Raw genomic sequence first — 22,816 nt, forward strand, 5'->3', positions numbered from 1 at the left:
TGTGGGAAACCAGAATTGCAGACACTGTGTTCCAGATGAGGTCTCATCAGTGCCTTGCAGAATGGTAGTAACACTTCCCTATCTTTACTGGAAATACATTCCCTGATGCATCCTAGGACTGCCTTAGCCTTTTTCGCAGCTGCATCACATTGGCAGCTCATAATCATCCTGCGACTGACCAATACACCCAGATCCTTCTCCTCCTCTGTCACGTCCAACTGATAAGTCTTCAGCTTATAGCAAAAATTCTTATTGTTTGGCCCTAAGTGTGTGACCTTGCACTTTGCACTGTCATCTTAGTGCACCATTGTTTGTTAGTGTGGACTTTGTTAAAACAGCTCAGAAAAATCATTCTTGTATCTAAAATAGTTCTTAAAAACCATTTTAACAATATGAGCTCCCTCTTCCCCATTAATGATACAGTTGTGTTTGTCTGAAAATGTTTTATAAACAGTTTCCAAATACAGTAGTGTCTGCAGTGTAGATAGGGCCCTAGTAGTAAGACATTTAGTTAAATGTTCATAATCATTTAATCCTTGGCTTTTCTACTAAGACTTCCTACAAGGAATTCAGTTATAGTGGTGGTTTTGTGCAGTGTGGTTGTTCTGTAGAATCTTGAATGAAGCTATAAATTCATTTCACATTGATTACTGGAAAGTCAGCAGATACTAATGACCAGAGTTTGATTTGAACAGATGACATAATCATGAAAGATTTTGTATCCCATAAGCAGTCTCATTAGCTATCTAGTTTCCCTTTGTTCCTGTTTTCTTAAAATCTTTTAACTGCAGTTCCACTTTTTAGAATGTGTTGATAGGCAATTAATATATTGGCAGGCTAGTGGATATATAGTATTAAGTTGTTCTAATGAGAAATGTGATTACGAGCTTCAGGGAAAGTAACTGCTCATGTGTAAGAAACACAATTTAATTCCTTGCCCATTGTCTGGTATTTACGGATAAATATATTTTTCCTGTTTTATAAATGTGTCTCATGAGGATATATACAGTTTAGTGAAAGGAGACTTTCAATTATCAGTGTCTGTGGTTTGCTGAGGTAGTCTTTTTTACTTTGGTAAACTCTGATTATTTTTCAGTTTCTAATACATTGGAAGCCATCACATCTCTGTTTTTGTTTATATCTTTCTTTGTGCAAACGTATCTCTGTTCTGATGTGTGAATGGCCTGAAAGATCTCTGCCATCCCTGACTTATATGATGTCAGCAGAAATGTCAGGAGTGCCTGAAAGTTTTCAAATGCTGCTGCAGAGGTAGAAAAGTCAGCACCAAATAGTATCTTTGCGTAGCTCTCACAAAATTCTGGCTGTAGTCTTTAATCTCTCCAACAGTGTCAGCTGCTCTTAAAAAAAAAAAAAAAAACCTTCTGATATTTAAAATTGGAGCACATTTTATTTCTTATACCGTAATAAACTTGCCAGTGTTTAAAGTGGCACTGTCCACTTGAAAATTAGTGAATTCTGAAAGTAACTTAAGTTCCTTTGTCAATATTTGTTTACTATCATTTTCAAAATGTTTCTCCTCCTTGTTGCTGTTTGAAAGGTCCTCACAAATAAAAAGGGAAATAATTCTGTAGGGGAAACAGTGAAACTTTCTATATGAAGCTTTCAAATGTACAAGCTGAAAAAAAAAAGATTTTCTCAACCCTTTCATTTACATTAATTTTAGGTATTGTCACAATAATAAGTTGAAGAAATTATCAGGATTGACATTTTTAAATTGGTGCTTTTTTAAATAGAGGGTACATAAATAGGTTGGAATGTAAAATAAAAACAATATAGTATTTTTCAAGCTTTATAACTTTTGTTTACTCTTTGTTTTTAGCAAAGTACCAATATAGATGTAGTTCGTTTTCCATGTGTGGTTTACATAAATGAAGTACGTGTCATTCCTCCAGGAGTAAAAGCTCACACAAGTTTGCCTGACAATAGAGCTTATGGGTAAGTCCTAAAATATTCAGATGCACATTCCTTGCATTTTGTTTGGGACTTGTGAATCACAGTAAAAACTGCAATGTAGGAAGGTAGCCTGTGCTTATGCATTCACTGAATATGCAATATATGTATATTTTGTAAATATATGTATTTTCTTTCAGGTTTTAAACAATAATATGTTAGAGATTTCGGGTCTTATTTGTTTTGGTTAAGGGAAGCCTGACAGGATTAATTTTTCCCTCTGTTTTATCAACAGAGAGACATCCCCACATACATTTCAGTTAGACCTGTTTTTCAACAATGTCAGCAAGCCAAGTGCCCCTGTTTTTGACAGGCTGGGAAGGTAAGAATTTGCGAATTCATGTGCTTCATACATTCAAGAGTTTTTCTATAGAAGAATATGCTGCATTTCCTGGTGTGTAGAAATGAGAAATTCAACACAGTATTGTTAAATCTCCAAAGGAGTTTATTTTTTAAAATAAAGGTTTAGGGTCTGATAGTAATTAGTGGCCATAATACTTACTTCACTGAGTAGCCCTGTTCTCTGTAATAGGACTACTCACGTTAATAAGTATTATGGTCCGTAATAAGTGTTTGTAGGATTGGGCCCTTACTTGTATACACTGTTAATAACAGAAGTTCACACTTTTGTGTTTGCAAGCATTTTTCCCTCCACCATGACCTCACCCTGTTTGTGGATGTGCTTAAGATTTCTGTGGGGGGAGATGGCTCTGTAGAAAAGATAGTACAGCTTGAGAATTTATCTATTCCTGAAAATCTGTGAGACTAGGTGATACATGTACATCCAGTCCTGCCTATCTGTGCTTCCATATTTGCCTCTCTCTCTCTCTACTCTTTCCCTAGCATGAACCCTAGTTGCCCCCCTCTTCATTCATTGTGTAAGGGGAGAGAGGTGTATGCTTGAAGGGTCTGGGTAGAAGATCCCAACCGCAATTTTTAAACTGACAGTGTCCCTTTAATGTCAATGTATATTGAAAGTCCTTTGGGCTTTTTACATTCCTAAATTGATAAGCATAGATATTGTATAGTGTTTTGATACTGGCTTGAAGTCTCATTCTTTTTTTCACTTAAGGTGAAAATAAGGTATTATTAAAGGGTCACATACAGAAATGTCCATACTTTGTGTGTAAAAGACTTTTGTTAAACATTGAAAAATAAGTTTGTGTTCTATTTAACAGCCTTGAATATGATGAGAACTCTTCAATTATCTTTAGACCCAATGCAAAGGTAATTGTTGTACCTATTTATGCTATAGTTTCAATGTTTTTCTTCTTCCTGTGTGGCTGCTATTTGAATACCATGGTGCTGCTATTTAGTGTGCTTAGCACTATGCAAAGCAGTTGTAGGGGAAGACCCTACTCTAGAGAGCTTATATTCAAAGCTAATCCATATAGTTCAATTGTATAATACACTAGGGCCATGATTTTAAAAATTAGCCTAGAGTTATGTTCCAAATGAGTGCCTTGATTTTTCAAAAGTGTTGATCACTGAGTAGCTCCTATTAAGTTTACTAATGAAAATGAACCGGCTGATCGCAGCCATCTTGGTGAATGTTCACCTCAGAATTTGGCCTGATTGATGAAATGGAAGGGGTATGAGATAAGGGTTGCTTCATTTTGACAGAGCCAAACCACTTCATGTCTGGGTCTAGTCACTGGTCTCAGTCTGCATATTTGGAAAACGCTAAAATCAAACATCACAAGTATACAAATATGTGAAGAATAAAGAGGGTTTAACCTTTTTCCTTTCAGATTACTTATTACTAATACAGGCATATCAGTAATAATTTGTGAGAGAAACAAGATGGGTGAGGGTAACAGCTTTTATTGGACCAACTTCTGTTGGTGCAAGAGAGAAGCTTTTGAGCTACATAGAGCTCTTATTTAAGTAATTTAATAATGTGTTGACAGTTATAAAGCAGAATTGTTATTGATGATTGTAGCCTACATCTGAGCATATCTATTATGTTTGTCTGATGCATTCCAGTGCGATCTGCCCCAATGAATATTTGAATAAACTGGATTTAGTGGCTTTGACAATGTGTTGTTATGAATTCTTTTGGTTGTAAAATTATTCATGTGGTATAATCAGTAGGTCAATTTTTTAAAACCTTGAATAGATATAAAATATATTAATCTGCAGTTTTTCTTGTGTGTATTTTAAGTATATACCCATACAGAACTAGCAATTTAAAATTAAGTAAAAATCCTCAAATTCACTTTGAGTTTTTTAAAGATGCTTTTTCTTTTACAAACTAGGTCAACACGGATGGATTGGTCCTAAGAGGCTGGTACAACTGTTTGACATTAGCAATATATGGATCAGTTGATAGGGTAATAAGTCATGACAGAGATTCTCCTCCACCCCCTCCACCACCACCACCTCCTCCCCAGCAACAACCAGGTTTGAAAAGAAACCCAAAACATGGTAAGTATGTCAGAATTATCTGAAGTAAGACAGCAAAAGTTTTTTCTTTAATTAAAATTAATTATCCCAGTGGCTAAAGAGCAATCTTCATATTCTGAGATTTCATTGGATCTAATTATCCAGCTGTAAATTTTTGTCTCTTTCCATGTTATCTCTTTGTAGGTTTTAGGTAGAGTATTTTTTAATAAGTTCCTCTCCTTTTTCTAATGCTTTTATTGAGAGCAACTTTATTCATCACAAGGTACTTGATGAAAGGGTGCAGCTGAAGACATAAATTAATTTGTGTTTCCCATGAGCTAAACTTTTAAGTCAAAGTGTCGGTGACTAAAATCACTGCTTCCAAAACTGAGGGTTAATGAACAAAGCAGTAGTTAAAGGACATGAAGGAAAGCCTTTTACTTAGCCTTCTGTTTGTGACTCCCAGGTTGCTAAAGAGTGATTGATGGTACCAGCAGCAGAGTGACCCTGTGCAGCAGTCACAAACAGGTTTCCGTTTCTGCCTCCGTACTGGTTTCAGAATTAGGGAGAGAACTGCACTGTTCAGATGTTTAATCATTTTACTGTAGAAATATAACTATTGTACTATAAACATTCAGCTTCAGATTAATATTGGATTTTAAATAATTTTAACTAATCATGGTAGATTTATAGTATTACTAAACACATTCAAAGCAAATAATCAAGTGGCTAAATACAAATCTGCACTGTAACATGATTAAAAAAAACTCTAAAATGAATCTTGAACTCAGTGTTTATGTAAGAAATATCTTTGTTCATAAGCAGTGACTTCTGTTAGCTTTTAATTCACCCAGTGGCTTTAAATTTTTATGGGTGCTTCAGCAAGGGTGGTTTCAGCATGAGGGCACCTTCCATTTAATTAACTTTCCCCTTAGATGTTGGATGATGATGGTGCATATGCTACATGAAGGGTGCTTCATAATCAAGGTTGGCACCCACGTTGCAAAATGTGCTACATGTCCCATCCTCCTCCCCCAAAATAAAATCTTTTTTTTTTCAAAAAACAAAAATATAGTTGATGGGGAGAAAGAAGATCAGTTCAATGGGAGCCCTCCAAGACCACAGCCCAGGGGACCAAGGACTCCTCCAGGCCCTCCACCTCCTGACGATGATGAAGACGAGCCCATGCCTGTGACAGGTATAGCTAATGTAGATTCTTATTCTCTGTCTACTGCACAGCAGTGGATATTGAGGGGGGAAAATGGTAGGTGAGCTTTCTGCTTTCATTGATGTTGACAGATTCATCTTTAGGAAAAGCAATGCAGATGTAGGACTGGTAGGAGAACCCCTGGTTCTGCTGTGCCATTTTTAATAACTGTATTCAATGTAAAAGTGAGTAACTTTTGAAACATTAAATATAGACCACTGTAGTGCCTGATCCTGCACTCTATTTCCCATGCAAAATTTCTGTGGACTTCAGTGAATTTTTTCCTGCATAAGGACTACAGAATCCAAGTAGTAGTCTATACATTTTTATTATGGATTAAAAGTGCATAGAACTGTTTTTGTAAATACAATTCTAATGAGGTAAATAATTGTAGTGAATGTTAAGTAAAAGCATTTTTCTAATTTCACTGTTCACACCACAAAACCTGTGAACATTGTTAACTACTGGATTTAGTAATGAGATTTATCCCTTACTTTTTCAGTGGCTGGGGAAAAGGAAGATGATGTTGATCACAGAGAGGACTACTTTGAGCCAATTTCTCCTGATCGAACATCCGTTCACCAAGAAGGTCAGTACTCGGATGAAGGGGAGGTAGAGGAGGAGCAGCCAGAAGAAGGGGAGGATGAGGAGGAAGATGTGGATGTTGAGGAAGATGAGGAAGAGGATGAGGAGGATGGCCATACAGTAGAGAGTATTCCTGAGGAAGAAGACGAGGAGGAGGAGGAGGAGGAGGAAGATGAAGAAGAGGAAGGTGAGGAGGAAGAGGAGGGTGAAGGTGAGTAATATACACAAATAGAAATGACTGAGATTATAGAATTTTTTGATGCAGTGTAGTCAAAAGATTAAAGCAGATGACTCGGAGTGAGTAGATCTGATTCTTATCCTAGCTCTACCGCTGCTCTGATTGTGTGATGTTTGGGCAAGTCACTTATCTTGTCTTTTTCTCAATGTGTAAAGAACGTGGAAGAAAGGCACTATAAATGTAAATTATTATTTATTAATAAAAACTCAGATTCTTCTATCTCAGTAACTGTGAAGGTGTATGTGTGCTTTACCAACACTATCTTACACCTTTGACTTGATAAATATACAAATTAATTCAGTGAACAAGGAACTTTAAAAATAGCTGGTATTAAACCCTGTGCTATGACAACTCAATAATCTTTATTTTCTTAAAATATAACCCCCCCAATATTCCCTGAAAAACAAATACAATTATAATTTTTTATACTTTTATAATTACATGATGGAGGACTGAATATTTTGGAAAGGAATTAGACTGAATTTTCAAGGATATGTGAAAATACACAGAAAGGAGAAGGGAAGGTTGATATTCACCAATGCCCAAGAACCCCCTTCTGTTCTCAGGAAAGTGACCAATTAATATATGTCTATCTGACCTAAAATAATCCATGCTTCCCAGCCTTGAAAATTGCTTAACTACTTCACTGATGCCTAACTTGCCAGGTGCGTGAAGCAAGACACTCTTCCACTGCTGCTCCATGGACCTGCTATGGTTTGTACCAATGTGCCAACATTCCAGTGGAATGTCAGCATTTCAAAGAATACAAAGGAGTTCTGTTGGCTCATAGGGACTCCAGCAGAGAAGAGCAGTCAAGCAGTGAACATTGAGAAGGACAAGAGACAGCTAGGTTTATGGAAAGATTTTTTTTTAAGCCTAAATAAAATTATCAGGGAGAGATTTTTAGCAGATATTTTTCTTATCGTGTCAGCCTTTCGTAATCAGAGATGTTTAAAAGAGTAATTATGATATATGCTGCTGCTGTTACATAATGTTGTTGTCTAGAACTATCATTTTGTGGTTGGATTTCTCACTCTAGTAAACAGATTCTTTGCTTCCTGATTCATGGATGTGCTGCAGCCGCGCTCTGAGAAAGAGTAGTCTACTAATTTTGACTTCCACATATAGTAGTAGAAAGAAATCTTTTAGTGTTTTGGATATTTTATATTTTCCAAATAAAAATTTGTATGTTACTTTTGTACTTTGAGTAGTTCTCTGAAGTTCATAAACTGGGCTTGATATAACTGATTTATTTATTAAATTAAACTTAAAACTCTCTTGCAGGTGATGATGGCTATGAACAGATTTCAAGTGATGAAGATGGAATTGCTGATCTGGAACGTGAAACATTTAAGTATCCAAGCTTTGATATTGAATATACTCCTGAGGATCTAGCCTCAGTGCCACCTGTGACATATGAGCCTTTTGAAAGAGAGCTTGGACCTCTTTTGTACTTTAACTGTCCTTACAAGACCATATTTGAGATTGAAGTTGGTAAGATAAAGGATCAAGATCCAGACAAGGAAAATTCAGGGCTAGTAGAAGCCTCAGTTAAGCTAACTGAACTCCTGGAATTATATCAGGAAGAAAGGGGTGCAAAATGGGTCACAGCTTTAGAAGAAATTCCAAATTTAATAACAAAAGGACTAAGTTACTTGCAAGTGAAGAACACAAAACAAGACTATATTACCCAATTAGTAGACTGGACAATGCAGGCTTTAAACTTGCAGGTAGCTCTCAGGCAGCCCATTGCTTTGAATGTTCGACAGCTTAAAGCTGGAACAAAATTGGTGTCATCACTAGCAGAATGTGGGACTCAAGCAATCATGGGACTCTTGCATGCAGGAGTTATTAATGCATTATTTGAACTGTTATTTGCAGATCATGTTTCATCTTCCCTTAAACTTAATGCTTTTAAAGCTTTGGATAGTGTTATCAGCATGACTGAGGGAATGGAAATGTTTTTAAGAGGTGGGTTAGAGGTACATGAAAAAAGTGGTTATCAGAAACTCTTGGAGCTCATACTGTTAGATCAGACTGTGAGAGTGGTCACTGCAGGTTCTGCAATTCTTCAGAAATGCCATTTTTATGAGATTCTGTCAGACATTAAAAAGCTTGGTGACCAGTTAGCAGAGAACACTCCTCCCCTTCCTAATCATACGGAGTCTGAGCAGGAACCAGACCTTGGACTTGAGAGAACCAACCCAGAGTATGACAACGATGTGGAGGCACCTATGGATATGGATCATCTTTTGGAATCTTCTAATATCAGTGAAGGAGAAGTAGAAAAACTTGTTAGTCTCTTAGATGAAATCTTTCATTTGATGGAGACTGCACCACATACAATGATTCAGCCACCAGTAAAATCTTTTCCAACAATGGCACGCATTACAGGACCACCAGAAAGGGATGATCCTTATCCAGTCCTTTTCAGGTAAGAGAGCTGTGGTTCACTTTAGATACCAGCTTTGGGTACCAGAACTGGGTTCTTTTTTCAGTTTGGTACCTACGCATGTTTTGTGGACTACATAGGTAATAAAGTAAAGCAGTGACTAACGTTACTGCTAGATTTTTCACTTTCCTAATATACCTTTAGTGGAGGCTTACAGATTGCTTTAATAAGCTTTTGGGAGAACTGGATGGTTTATGGGATTGCAGTTATGTTGTTGTTTCCAGTTAAGCCTATGTTAATACTAACCAAAAGTTGTTACCGTCTTACTACTTATTACTCGTATTGTGGTAGCACCTACGAGCCCCGTTCATGGATCAGGGTCCACTGTGCAAAGTACTGTACAAACACTTAACAAAAAGACCATTCCTGCCCCAGAAGAGCTTGTACTTGATGGTCTCAGACTGTGTTCCTGCTGTGGAGAGGCATCCATATCACAAAATCCTTCACTGTCATCTTTGGCAGCTGCAGCAGAGTGACTAAGGACTGAATGGTCAGGGTGTATGTATATTGCAAAAGATGCCTTTTAAAGGCCATTTCTATGTACAAAAAACCACAGAGAAGGAATCCTAAAGAAGTTGTGTTCTTTTTTTTAAAGAGAAATTAAGTTCAAGAACTAGCAGTATTAAAAAGTTAAGGTTGAGCATTCAAGAACTCAAAACTTAGACTGTTCCAAAAATTAAAGTTTTTGCTCATTGGTGGTGGTGGTCAATGTGTGGTTTTATTGTATACATTATTTATTTCAGTGGGGATTTAATCCTCATTACATAGTTATAATTACATTGTGGAAAAAAGGTTCAGAATTCTGCTACTTCATCATGGTTCAGTATGGTTAATATATAGTTTCTTATAATATACAAAAGAATGAATTCTGGTGGTCCAAAATATAGGATAAGATACAGAGGATCTATTTTCTGTCAATGTTCTGTGTATGCAGATCATCATATGTTACAGATACTTCTGTTTTACATTTCTGCAGATACCTTCGTAGTCACCATTTCTTGGAATCTATCACCTTGCTACTCTCCATTCCAATAACAAGTGCTCATCCTGGTGTGCTTCAGGCTGTCAGAGATGTGTTGAAGTTCCTGGGACAGTCACAAAAGGGCCTCCTCTTCTTCCTGTCTGAGTATGAAGCAACAAACCTGTTGATTAGAGCGCTATGTCAGTTTTCTGATCCAGATCAAGAAGAGGGTCTCCAATCAGATGGTGCCAGTGATGATGCATTTGCCTTGTGGCTCCTGCATTCAACACAGACATTGCAGTGTATTTCAGAATTATTCTGCCACTTTCAGCGGTGCACAGCCAGTGAGGAAACTGACCATTCGGACCTCTTGGGAACACTTCATAACCTTTACCTGATTACTTTTAACCCGGTTGGAAGATCTGCTGTAGCTCATGTGTTCAGCCTTGAGAAGAACCTCCAAAGTCTTATTACTTTAATGGAATACTATTCCAAAGAAGCTTTAGGGTAATTGTATTTTTGTGTTTACTCCTTATTTGAATAAACCAGCTGTCCCCTTTGTAAAGAAATAGATGGCGTAGAAGACAACAAAAGAAAACCTTACGCTTTGATGGTTTTGCAGAATTACCATTGATTCAAAATAGAATTACAGCATAGAAATTGCAGACATCTTTTGAAATCAGATATCTGTTAGCATAGAAACTATATAGTCATCAAGAAAAATGCTTGGTTGTTTCACTATAGGTCAGTTTTTTAAAAAATTATAAAGTATTAGGCAGTGTTTTATCCAAGTTTACTGTTTGCCTGTGAAACCAGTTATAGAATCGTAGGGTTAGAAGAGACAGCAAGGGTCATCTAGTCTAACCCTCTGCCAAGATGCAGGATTTGTTGTGTCTAAACCATTCAAGATGGGTGGCTATCCAGCTTCCTTTTGAAAACCTCCAGTGAAGGAGCTTCAACAACCTCTCTAAGCAGTCTCTTTCCTTGTCCTACTGTCCTTACAGTTAGGAAGTTTTTCCTGAGATTTAATCTAAATCTGCTATGCTGTAGTTTGAACCCATTGCCTCTTGTCCTGCCTTCTGTGGCAAGAGAGAAGAACTTTTCTCCATGTTCTTTTTTTTTTTTTTTTTTTTTATATGGCAGTCTTTCAAGTATTTGAAGACTGTTTTTATGTTCCCCCTTAATCTTTTCCAAACTAAACATACCTAGTTCATTCAGCCTTTACTCATATGTAGGGCCCTACCAAATTCACGTCCATGAAAACACATCACGGACCATGAAATTTGGTCTCCCTCTGTGAAATCTGGTCTTTTATGTGCTTTTAGCCTATACTATATGGCAGTGATTCTCAAATTGTGGGTTGGGACCCCAAAGTGTGTCATGACCCTGTTTTAATGGGGTCGCCAGGGTTGTCTTAGACTGCCTGGGGCCAAAACTGAAGCTTGAGCCCCACAGCCCATGGCTGAAGTCAAAGCCTGAGGGATTCAGTCCTGGGCAGCAGGGCTCAGGTTACAGGCCCCGGCCTGGGGTTGAAGTCCTTGGGCTTCAGCTTTGGCCCCCTCCAGGATGATGGGGCTTGGGCTTTCGCCCTCCCACCCAGGGCAGTGGGGCTCAGGCTTCAGTCTCTTTCTCCCCTTTCACTCCCGGGTCATGTAGTAATTTTTGTTGTCAGAAGGGGGTCATGGTGCCATGAAGCGTGAGAACCCCTGCTTTACAGATTTCTCGGTGGAGACCAGCGTTTCTCAAATTGGGGTCTTGACTCAAAAGGGAGTTGCAGGGGGATCACAAGGTTATTTTAGGGGAGGCTGTGGTATTGCCATCCTTACTTCTGCACTGCCTTCAGAGCTGGGTGGCCCTCCCACCCAGGACAGTGGGGCTCAGGCTTCAGTCTCTTTCTCCCCCGCTGCCCCTGGGTCATGTAGTAATTTTTGTTGTCAGAAGGGGGTCATGGTGCCATGAAGTTTTTCTTCCCTGAGTGTAGCACCGTACATTTGTCTTTGTTGAATTTCATTGTGTTGTCTATAGCCCAGTTCTCCAGTTTATCAAGATCCCTCTGAATTTTATCTCTATCCTCCAAAGTTTTGGCAACCCCCCCAAGCTTTCTGTCCTCTGCAGATTTGATCAGTATGCTCTCTGTTCCTACATTCAGGTAATTAATAAATATGTTAAATGAGACTGGACCCAGAACAGATCCCCGTGGAACCCCACTTGAAACCTCCCTCCAAACCCACATTCCATTCATAGTTACTTTTTGTTTGCAGTTGTTTAACCAATTATATGTATCCACTTAATGGTAGTTCCACATAGCCCACATTACTTCAGTTTACTTACCAGAATGTCATGTGGAACTGTGTCAAAAGCCTTGCTGAAGTCCTGATTTATTATGTCCACCACATTCCCCCTATCCACCAAACCAGTTACTTTGTCAAAGAAGGAAATCAAGCTGGTTTGGCATGATTTGTTGTTAGTAAATCCATGCTGGCTGCTAGTGGTCACCCCTTCATCCTCCAAGTGTTCGCAAATTTAATGTTTTAAACATTGCTCCATTAGCTTCCCAGGAATCAAAGTCAGGCTGACTGGTCTATAGATCCCCGACTCTTTCCCCCGCTTTTTAAAGATGGGCACTATGTTAGCCTTTTTCCAGCCTTCTGGGACCTCTCCTGTCATCCACGAGTTTAAATATTATTGCCAGTGGCGCCAAGATTTCTTCAGCTAATTCCTTCAATACTAGGGTGACCAGATAGCAAGTGTGAAAAATCGGGATGGGGGTGGGAGGTAATAGGAGGCCATATTTAAAAAAAAAAAAAAAGCCCCAAATATTGGGACTGTCCCTGTAAAATTGGGACATTTGGTCACCCTCTTCAGTACCCTCGGGTGAATAGCATCTGGCCCTGGTGATTTGAATTCATTCAAATTGGTCAGAAGATCTCTGACGTGATTTTTACTTTTCCCAATATGCATCCCTACCCTTTATTGTCTGTGGTAATTTCACTAGTTGCCCAGTCACGTTATTTGTGTCTAACATTACTTGCCAGCTGAAACTCATTCTTTGCCTTGGCTTTCCTGATTGGAGACTATATGGTACAAGAGATGATTTCCCCCCCCCACACACACACATCACAAGTTTCCCCAAATCTTGAAAATGTCACTGTTTTTCTGGAGAGACTTATGACTTGAGGAGCAGATTTGTTTATTCCTTTCTTGAACAGCACTAGTGAAGCAGCGTAAGAAAATATACTCACTGTTTGCTTGAATATAGCCAATGCTATCCGTTTCCCTTTTCTTTGAGTACTGAAATTTCAAAAAGGGAAACATAAGAAATGTATAAACTATATAAGTAGCAATTACTGTAAAAAAAAACAAAACAAACAGACCAGATATTAATTATATTTTGATCTCTTGCCAATTGTTCTAGCTTTCAAAAACTTCTATAAAGAGAGAGTGATTTTTATTCCACAGTATGAAAATTCTGTAGGTGAACTTGTAATGAAGATAGAGTTCTGCAGGCAGATTCATAAAATCTTAGGAGTGAAAAAATCTATCAAGTATCCAGTGTGCTAGCCTAGAATTTAAGAGGAAAATCCTGTATCCTTCTTTCAGTGACTCCAAGTCCAAGAAGTCGGTTGCCTATAATTATGCATGCATACTTGTTTTGCTGGTGGTTCAGTCTTCCAGTGATGTCCAAATGCTGGAACAGTACTCAGCGCCTTTATTGAAGCTTTGTAAGGCAGATGAAAATAACACCAAATTGCAAGGTACAGTATGTGTCATTATCAAGTGAATTGTTCAGAATGTATAGAAAATTTTTTTGTAGGTTGGTAATTAGTACTTCATGATCATCTGGTTTTGACAATGGGTATAATGAAGTTCCCTTTTTAGCTGTGTATGATTAGGTTGAGTCATTGAAAAGATTTATAATTTTTTCTGTTATACTAATATGAGTTCTTCAACTTGAGTAGCTTCCAAGTTTATATTTTATGTAATATTCATTACCAAGAATATCTGATAATTGCAGGAAATTTGCACTCTTTGTTGGAAATACACCTCTACCCCGATAGAACGCTTTCCTTGGGAGCCAAAAAATCTTACCGCGTTCTAGGTGAAACTGCATTATATCGAACTTGCTTTGATCCACCGGAGCGCGCAGCCCCGCCCCCCCGGAGCGCTGCTTTACCGCGTTGTATCCGAATTCGTGTTATGTCGGGTCACGTTATATCGGGGTAGAGGTGTAATTAGGAAGGGAAGATTTAGCAAAAATAGGGAGTCAGTGGCTGATTCTTACTTTGGCTGTTTTTTAAAATTTTTCTCCCACCAGCCCAGAACTCTGGGCCCCTCCAAACATAAAAGGCACCACTAGAAACCAAAAATTTTCAATACAAAACTTTTAGTTCATCAGTTTTTCCAGTTACCAGTCTCTTGCCCAAAGACAGATGTCACTCTACCCAGGCATATCATGAAATCCTTCATAAACGATTCTTCAGCTTCCAGCTATTCCACCTGTGAACCCCCAGACTGGCAGGTTAACAAATCCAGGTTGTTGTGGACCAAGGAGGGAAGTGAACACCAGAGTTGAGGAACTTTCATGGAGAACGCCCTGTGGCTGGGTATGGGGTTTATTTGGGCATTTAAGGAGCAGAAGATTTTGATTTGGTTTGTAATTACCAATTTTATATGACTGTCTGCGTGAAAAGAATGTGCTGCTGTTTTGGTTCTGAATGGCTTTGGCATTGTATTTTTAAAGGAAATTGCGGCCCCTGGAGTCCATGAGGGGTTTTCTTTAGAAGTGTTTGTTTAATATCAAATAAATAAGAAAAAAGCATTTATAATTTAGTTTTACATACAAAGTGATCACAAATTGTTTACGTGTATGAGTAGGAGTAATGAAAACAGGGACAGGAGTGTTTCTAACAGATAATAACGTGTATTGATATTGTTTCTAGAACAAATCTCTTCATTAGGGACATTCCCCACAAGAATATTCCTAGAAAGGGAAAAATGCCTTGCTAATCTAGCACTGTTCCAGGTGTTCACTTTCATTCCATTTAGAAGGTGATTAACCATAAGATGGTCATATGCCAAAAAATCATTTCAGCACCAACTTGCATGAGCTGAATATTATAGCATTCAAATCAGATGCATGTCCTGCCTTAATGTGATTTTTTTTCTTCCTCATTATATTAATGAAGATCATTAAAATCCCTTCTGCTTATGATTCTTACTATAGCTCATACCTAGCAAATTTCATCTAAGTGCATAGCATATTCTGTATCAATTAAAGCACGGGTTTATAAAACAAATACAATTCTAATTTATGACCTTTCTGTTCACCAAAATATTCTGTCTTGTTTTTTAGAGCTCTGCAAGTGGCTTGAACCTTTGAAAAATCTTAGATTTGAAATTAATTGTATCCCAAATCTCATTGAATATATTAAACAGGTTAGTAAAATTTTTGATACAGATGTTACTTTGTTTGGAAATGTGATATTAAAAGCTTTTGCCTATGCAGTCAATCTGTGCTTCCATTCTTGATGTCTCAGTCCAACATTTGCAAAGTCTGTGATTTCCATAGCAGATTGTGATGCCATTGAAATAGAAGGAAGGAGTAGGCTGATTATGTAAGAGGAAGCAGTCTTAAAAGTTGCTAACAATCTGGCAGTAATTTCTGATAGAAGATGACATACGGAATTTAATGCGACAGTTTGAAGTGTTTTCCTAAAGTATTGTATGTTTGTAAATTTTGACAGGGCTTTTTCTGCAACTGAAGAGCATCAGTATTTGGCAGCTTCATTCATGCCCATGAGTAGAACATAGACAGAGTGAAGCAGGTTTTTGAAGAGCTGGAAGAGTGAATGTCAATAAGATCCAGCTTTCTTTAATGATCCATAGCCGTTCTGACTCTTCTGTCTTTATAACAAATAATGGCTTTAATTTTTTTTTTATATTGTGATGGCTAAATAGTCTTCTGACATGATGTAGATTAGTAAAAAAAGGTTAGTGTAATGTATCAAGCATATCTTAGTTGAAAATTAGTCCATTGTAATATATGTTCTTTATTATTTTTTAATAGAATATTGATAGTTTGATGACACAGGAAGGAGTTGGTCTTCTTACTGCACTCCGTGTTCTTTGTCATGTTGCATGCCCGCCACCTCCTGTTGAAGGTATATTACAGATCACTTCCTGATACATAAAACCCAGTCTTCTAAGTATCTGTTATTTAATCACACCTGATAAAGTCTGATTTAAATATAATTGATATGAGATGTGTGAAAGTTAATTCCTCGTTCCTCCCCCGCGCTTTTACAGGTCAACAGAAGGATCTTAAATGGAACCTTGCAGTTATTCAGCTCTTTTCTGCTGAAGGAATGGACACCTTCATTCGTGTTCTGCAAAAGTTGAACAGCATTCTTATTCAGCCTTGGAGGCTCCATGTCAACATGGGAACCACACTTCATAGAGTTACTACCATTTCCATGGCGCGATGTACACTCAATCTCCTTAAAACCATGTTAACTGAGCTCCTGAGAGGTGGATCTTTTGAATTTAAAGACATGCGTGTTCCTTCAGCACTTGTTTCTTTACATATGCTTCTGTGTTCTATCCCTCTCTCAGGCCGTTTAGATAGTGATGAACAAAAAATTCAGAATGACATTATTGATATTTTATTGACCTTTACCCAGGGAGTTAATGAAAAACTTACAATCTCAGAAGAAACTTTGGCCAATAATACTTGGTCTTTAATGTTAAAGGAGGTCCTCTCTTCAATTTTGAGAATTCCTGAAGGATTTTTCTCTGGACTTATACTGCTTTCAGAATTGCTGCCTCTTCCATTGCCCATGCAAACAACTCAGGTATGATTTTAATTAAATTAGCAATTTAATAAATATTGTCCATACTTCCTTTAAAGATCATGTTCTTGTTGAGGAGAAGACCGAGGTGAATAAAAGGGTTGATTGAGACTTATAAAAAGGGATTTGTAATCAAATAGGTTGTTTTGAGGTATATTTAATTGTTCATCAGAAATGAATTTGTGCATGTTTTGTGTTAATTTTAAACTTCCCAAATAAGTGGAGGTTTGTAGTCAGTCTTATATTGATTTTGTCTGTTAGTTAACTAGCTAGTTTTCTGGTATCCCATTATATTACGTAAATTATTAACCTTGCAGCTTTTGTATCCAAAACTAGGAGCTGAAATGGCTGCATAGAGATGTTTGGACTTTTCAGTGTACATTAGTACTGGAAGAGGTGGGAGTTTTAATGTTCAATATTTGATGTTTAACAAAAGAATAAAAATAAACAGCCTCATTGTGATTGTGTTTACACTGGTGTGAGGTTAGGCTAGGCCCCAAAGGAACACCTAATCTGTTGAGATGACTATTAGTTTAATTTGCAGTTTAGGGCCAGATTCTGTCTTGAGATACATGCTTGCAAATCTCATTGATATCACTAGACTTGTGGGCAAGTATCTGAGGAGGGCAGTATTTGGTCCTGAATGATTTTCTTCTGTAAAGCAAAAATCTTTTAAAGAGCCTGTTTATACTTTTTCCACAGGTTATTGAACCACATGATATATCGGTGGCACTCAACACCAGGAAACTGTGGAGCATGCATCTCCATGTTCAAGCCAAATTGTTACAAGAAATAGTTCGATCATTCTCTGGTTCAACTTGCCAGCCTATTCAGCATATGCTGAGGCGTATTTGTGTTCAGTTGTGTGACTTGGCATCACCAACTGCTCTTCTTATTATGAGGACTGTATTGGATCTGGTTGTAGAAGATCTACAAAGGTATCTTTGTTCTCCATGGCACGAAGATTTTTTTTTAATAGTTGTTGAATTCATCCGTTTTTCTGCAGTTTATTTTCTTAGGTGAAGAACACTGAATTTTAGATACATTTTTAGTCCATTACAGATGTGGATTGAGTCCTCAATCCATGTCTGCTACAGTATCCTGTGTTGCCAAACAAGAAAACAATATATTATTTTAATGTAAAGAATTTCACATTATTGTATGTTTATAGGAAATATTTGGGAGAAATTGAAACTAAATTATGAGTAGTATTTAAAAACATCTATCTGTATATGCTTAGGTGAACTATAATTTGTTAAATTGATAATAATGAGTTTATATGCAATATAACCATCCAAGTAATGTAGTAGTTGTGGTAGTTTTCCAGAAATATAAATTAAGATAGAAATTTCTAAATACGTTACATCAATTTTAAACATTTAAATTATGGTTTTTGCTTAAAATACAAACTTTTAAATCCACTAAAATGAAGATGGATGTACAATATAGTTAATTTAATAACTTTCTAATATGTAGGAACACTGCTTTTAAAGTGCATTGATATTGTTTCAGCAGTACAGAAGATAAAGAGAAACAGTACACTGGCCAGACTACCCGATTACTTGCTTTACTTGATGCCTTGGCTTCACACAAAGCTTGTAAATTAGCCATTTTGCATCTAGTTAATGGAACTATTAAAGGCGATGAAAAGTATGCAGAAGTTTTCCAGGAGCTGTTGGCTTTAATGAGATCTACTGGGGACAATGTTATTCATCAGCAATGTGCTGAATATGTAACATCCATTTTGCAGTCTCTCTGTGATCAGGTATTTTATACAGTTAAAATAAAAATTACTGTATTTATAAATAATCTGGTGTGTATGTGTGTGTGAGAGAGAGAGAGAGAGAGGGGAAAACAGTAGTACACAAATTCTAGATTGCTGTGGTTATGTGCCACTGAAAAGGATTTTCTTTACATTTGCAGTAGTGTCTTGAATGTTATATGTAATCTTGATGCCTTGATAATTTGAACATTCTTAATTTCTGTTCTCAGATGGGAAATGTTGTGATAATTTGATCAGTTCTTGTACTGCCTCTTAGTTTTTTAGCACATTCTAATGTTCATGTTTTGTTTTTCTTAGGGTATGAACTCTGTGATGTTTGCACTTAGGTGTCTGTTTTCCAAAAAAAAATGTTAGGGAAAATTACTGTTAAAATTTTGTGGGGAGAGTTAGATTTATATCATATGATGCAAATAACCATTGATGGCTGTTCACTGGCTTCTTTGAAATGGGTTTGTTCTAAGTGCTGATCTCAGTGAACAGGTGTCCACATATACAAAAACCACTTTTGCAACCAGAACCCTTGTTTGGCATCAGTAGAGACCAAGAACTGAATGGACATGAAGATTTTGGCACATGAATGGCATAGGGGAAGCTCACGCTGACTTTGCTTTACCTGATCAATGAATAAATAGATCTCTTCCTCCATGCTGTCAGCCTGAAGCCTCTTACAAACATAAATACTAGTCACATGCTGTTAGCATAAAATTTCAGCATTAAGAAAATCAGTCAGGTAAAAATAGTCAGTAAAGTAGGAAATTTAATCTGAAAACTTCATATTTAAGAAATAGACCATTTAGGGACAAACCTTCAGTTAGGTACATGCATACATTTGCATGTGTGATTTATGTGCAGACACCTTGAGTTGTGTGTACAAAGGAGCCTTTGTGCATGCTTAGTCAGTAAAGAGGTTAATTATCCATTTGTTTTTATACATCATGTGTCTTACCTTATTTTGTGTATCATGAATTCTTCAATATGCAGGAATCAGCATGGTTTTAACCTTTCCAGAAGGTATAAGCAATTCTAAGACTTATCTCAAATTATTCACCATGGTTGATTTAACTCTTTTTTGTGACAGAGAGGGACAACTCGAATGAAAATGATATATACACTATACTTTTTTAATATTTATAAAAATATATAAAAGTGTGTGTATCTATATATTTTTATATATATAAAAAAAGTACAGTGTCCCTGTGCATGTTTGTCTCGTCAGCCCTTTCATGTTATGCAGCTCTATCTCAGTCAACACAGCAGATGTTTAACAAATCATTCAAAAACAATGTTCTAGCAGTACTCGACAGTAATATCTTAGCCAGCATTTTCATCCTATATATCGTTAACAAAACCGTAATTGTTTGTATCACTTAAACACTCCTTTTTTATTTTGGATTTCTTGTGTTGCTTAGCAACCAGTAAAACAATAAACCTGACAATTTGTATTTTAATTTTGAATACATTCTTTTAAAAATCCAGTACACTTTAAAGTTTCTAAGTAGCTACTGAGCAAATCCATTGTTTTCTTCATGAACATTAAAGTAAATAGTCTAAATGCATGGTCAGTGTTTACCATCTCTACACATAATGGATATTTTAATGGTTATAAAGTAGTCATGGTTTCTCTTTACAGGACATTGCACTGATTTTGCCAAGTTCCTCAGAGGGATCTGTTTCTGAATTAGAACAGCTCTCCAATTCATTACCAAGCAAAGAACTGATGTCCTTAATCTGTGACTGTCTGATGGAAACACTTGCTAATGCAGAGACCAGTTATAATTGTCTCCTGACATGTATCAGAACCATGATGTTCCTTACAGAGCACGATTATGGATTCTACCACTTAAAGAGGTACTGTTTTATAAGTGATTTTGAATGACCTTTTATCATCTAGAATTTTAAAATCAGATCAAGTTTTTGAAACAAAGATGTAGAGAGAGAATATTTTTATTCTGACATATTATTTGTATTACAATAGTGTCTAGTGGCGCCAAACATGATTGGAGTCCCACTGTGCAAACACATAAGGTAGTTCCTGCTCTGTAGAGTTTACAATCTAAATAGGTAAAACAGAAAAAGGTGGGAGGAAAATCAGAGGCACAGAGATGTGAAGAGACTTAATGACGGCCACACAATAGGTCAGTGACTGAACCAGGAATAGAGCTCAGCTGTTGTGAGTCCCAATGGAGCATTCGAGTCACTGAACTAGTTGTAGTTATCATTTTGGGGGTGGCGGTGCAATTTTTGTTTCTTGGCTGCCAAAAATATTAAGATACTAATTTCCTGTGCCAAAAGACTTCATGCTGAGAAAAACTTAAATTTTTCCATAATATGGAAAAATTTCAAGCGGGACAGTTAAGAGATAATGAGCTTTGACTAGATGGGTATTGAGCTGCTAGTAGCATCTTTTTGTTCTCTGTCATCAAGTGGTGATGTGTTTTTGAATAATATTTCCTTAGTGAGAATGGATACACAGTGGCTGTCACGCTGCATCACAGGAGAATTTTAGTTAAATCTGTTCTACACAATATTCTGTTACTTCGATTATTTTCCTTATATGCAACTTTTTTTTTTTAACAATGAAATAAAATGCAGCAATTGCGAGATGTGGTATAAACACTAGGTAATTCTCCCCCCCCCCCTTTTTATTATGAAAACAGCTCTCTAAGAAAACGCAACCATGCTCTGTATACCGTATCAAAGCGAGTAATAAGTAGCTTTAGTAAGGATACAGGTGAACTGGCCTCTTCTTTTTTGGATTTTATGAGACAAATTCTAAACTCCGACACACTGGTAAGTGATTATATGTTGAACGCTTTTCAAATGTTTTAGAAGCACTGCTTTTGTTACAGGTATCAGAGGTGATGTAAAAGTAAAAACTGCTGGCTCAGAAGACATTTGGCTGTGTAGTTTTGGATATAATTTTTTTCATCAATAATTTAGTGCATCCTTTATCGCTTAACAAAACCCGCTACACGTTGCAAAGAATGTCTGTTAATGAAGAGTAGAACTTTTATCAGCATGTGAAGAAAGTCTAGTTGCATTCCTCAGGGACAAAATGCAGTCTTCTGGCCTTCATATATTTTTTTCATTAATTTTACATATTCTTAATGTTTGGAATGCTTCTTTGGAATGCTTTCCCATATTTCTGTTCCTATTGTGGTATTTCTATAAGCAGTTTTCTTCATCTTGCAAATTTACTGAAGTTTAGAAATAGATTCCCTTTTATTTTTACATTAATTTCCCAATTAAAAAACACAGTTCAGATGTATGCATGCTTGTCATAACCTGTCAGAGCAATTTCAAAATACTTTGGGTGAAACGTTACAGATTTGGTTATTAACTAATAGGAGACAGTAGCTGTAATGTGGTGATAGTGAAATATACCTGTGGGAGAGAAGTTATCCGTAGAGATTTTTTTTTGTTTGTTTTTGTTTCTTAAACAGAATTTGTAATATTAGGGGCATGTAAGTATATAAGACCTTTTTGCAAATTGATTCTGCAGAGTTCCTTAAGGATGGTTTCTGAGGTGATCAGTGTGATATTGTATCCAGATTTTGGATTGGAGTCTTGTCAAGATAGAGATTTGCTGTGTTTCTGAGTTTTTTTTTAATTAAAAAAAAAAAATCCTAAAATTAACATGTGGCTAGAAACAACCTGAAACATTATTAATGCTCCGATACAAACCTATTTTCAATGTACAGTACATGGGGAAAAAAGGAACCTCTTGATGGGATGAGCTAACCATGTCCTTTTGAGTATACTTTATTTAATGATATATTTTGTGTGGTTTTTATTTTAAATCACTAAATATAATATATATATATTTATATTTTTAAAATCTTCCTCTGAGATTTTGGTGTATTCTCTCTCCATTAGTTGAGCTGCAGTGTTATCTTTTGTTTTTGTTTACACATGTCTGGCGTGGAGATAATGGTTTCACTAGATATCCACCAAAAACTATTTTTGGAGGAAATCCAATGAATTTCCATATTGTTGTATTCTGTGCTAAAGTCTGTCTGGATAGCTGTAGGTTTTGTAATGCTGTCACAAGATCTAGTTTTTGATGTTTTAAAAAAAATTAGCTTTTGCATGTGTGTGTTTGTTTTTGTTTTTTTTTCCCTCCCCCCCCCAGGGATGTTGTGGAGATGATGGAAGTCTTATGGAAGTAGATGGTTCCCATCCAGCCAGAACACTGGGTCTTACTACTGCAGAGTTAAAACATTTATTACAGAACAAAGAAGAAACTCCAGAAAATTTGCTCCTTGAACTGGAGAAACATGTTTTGGTAAAACAATTTTTGAATAATCAAGTTCATTTTTTGTCCTTAGCGGACCTCGCTTTACAAGTATGTATAGATGCTTGTCTACTTATTAGTAACGAGGGCTC

At 36.8% G+C, this 22,816-nt stretch overlaps 1 protein-coding gene across 3 annotated transcripts in view; it reads left to right on the forward strand.

The window, feature by feature from the left end:
- Positions 1-22,816, forward strand: part of VIRMA (vir like m6A methyltransferase associated) — a 42,407-nt gene that overhangs the window by 4,701 nt on the left and 14,890 nt on the right. The window contains exons 2-19 of one of the 3 annotated variants that reach the window (XM_073330557.1): positions 1,841-1,956; positions 2,207-2,293; positions 3,150-3,198; positions 4,230-4,398; positions 5,432-5,554; positions 6,066-6,359; positions 7,671-8,820; positions 9,815-10,306; positions 13,400-13,554; positions 15,153-15,235; positions 15,867-15,960; positions 16,106-16,650; positions 16,984-17,043; positions 17,350-17,585; positions 18,160-18,412; positions 20,061-20,278; positions 21,088-21,220; positions 22,563-22,715. In XM_073330557.1, coding sequence (XP_073186658.1) covers positions 1,841-1,956; positions 2,207-2,293; positions 3,150-3,198; positions 4,230-4,398; positions 5,432-5,554; positions 6,066-6,359; positions 7,671-8,820; positions 9,815-10,306; positions 13,400-13,554; positions 15,153-15,235; positions 15,867-15,960; positions 16,106-16,650; positions 16,984-17,043; positions 17,350-17,585; positions 18,160-18,412; positions 20,061-20,278; positions 21,088-21,220; positions 22,563-22,715 — 4,410 coding nt within the window. The remainder of the gene's footprint in view (positions 1-1,840; positions 1,957-2,206; positions 2,294-3,149; positions 3,199-4,229; positions 4,399-5,431; positions 5,555-6,065; positions 6,360-7,670; positions 8,821-9,814; positions 10,307-13,399; positions 13,555-15,152; positions 15,236-15,866; positions 15,961-16,105; positions 16,651-16,983; positions 17,044-17,349; positions 17,586-18,159; positions 18,413-20,060; positions 20,279-21,087; positions 21,221-22,562; positions 22,716-22,816) is intronic. The other 2 variants (XM_073330558.1, XM_073330559.1) reach the window with 2 other exon arrangements.

The sequence above is a fragment of the Lepidochelys kempii genome, chromosome 2 (assembly GCF_965140265.1).
Source record: "Lepidochelys kempii isolate rLepKem1 chromosome 2, rLepKem1.hap2, whole genome shotgun sequence".
Lineage (NCBI taxonomy): Eukaryota > Metazoa > Chordata > Testudines > Cheloniidae > Lepidochelys > Lepidochelys kempii.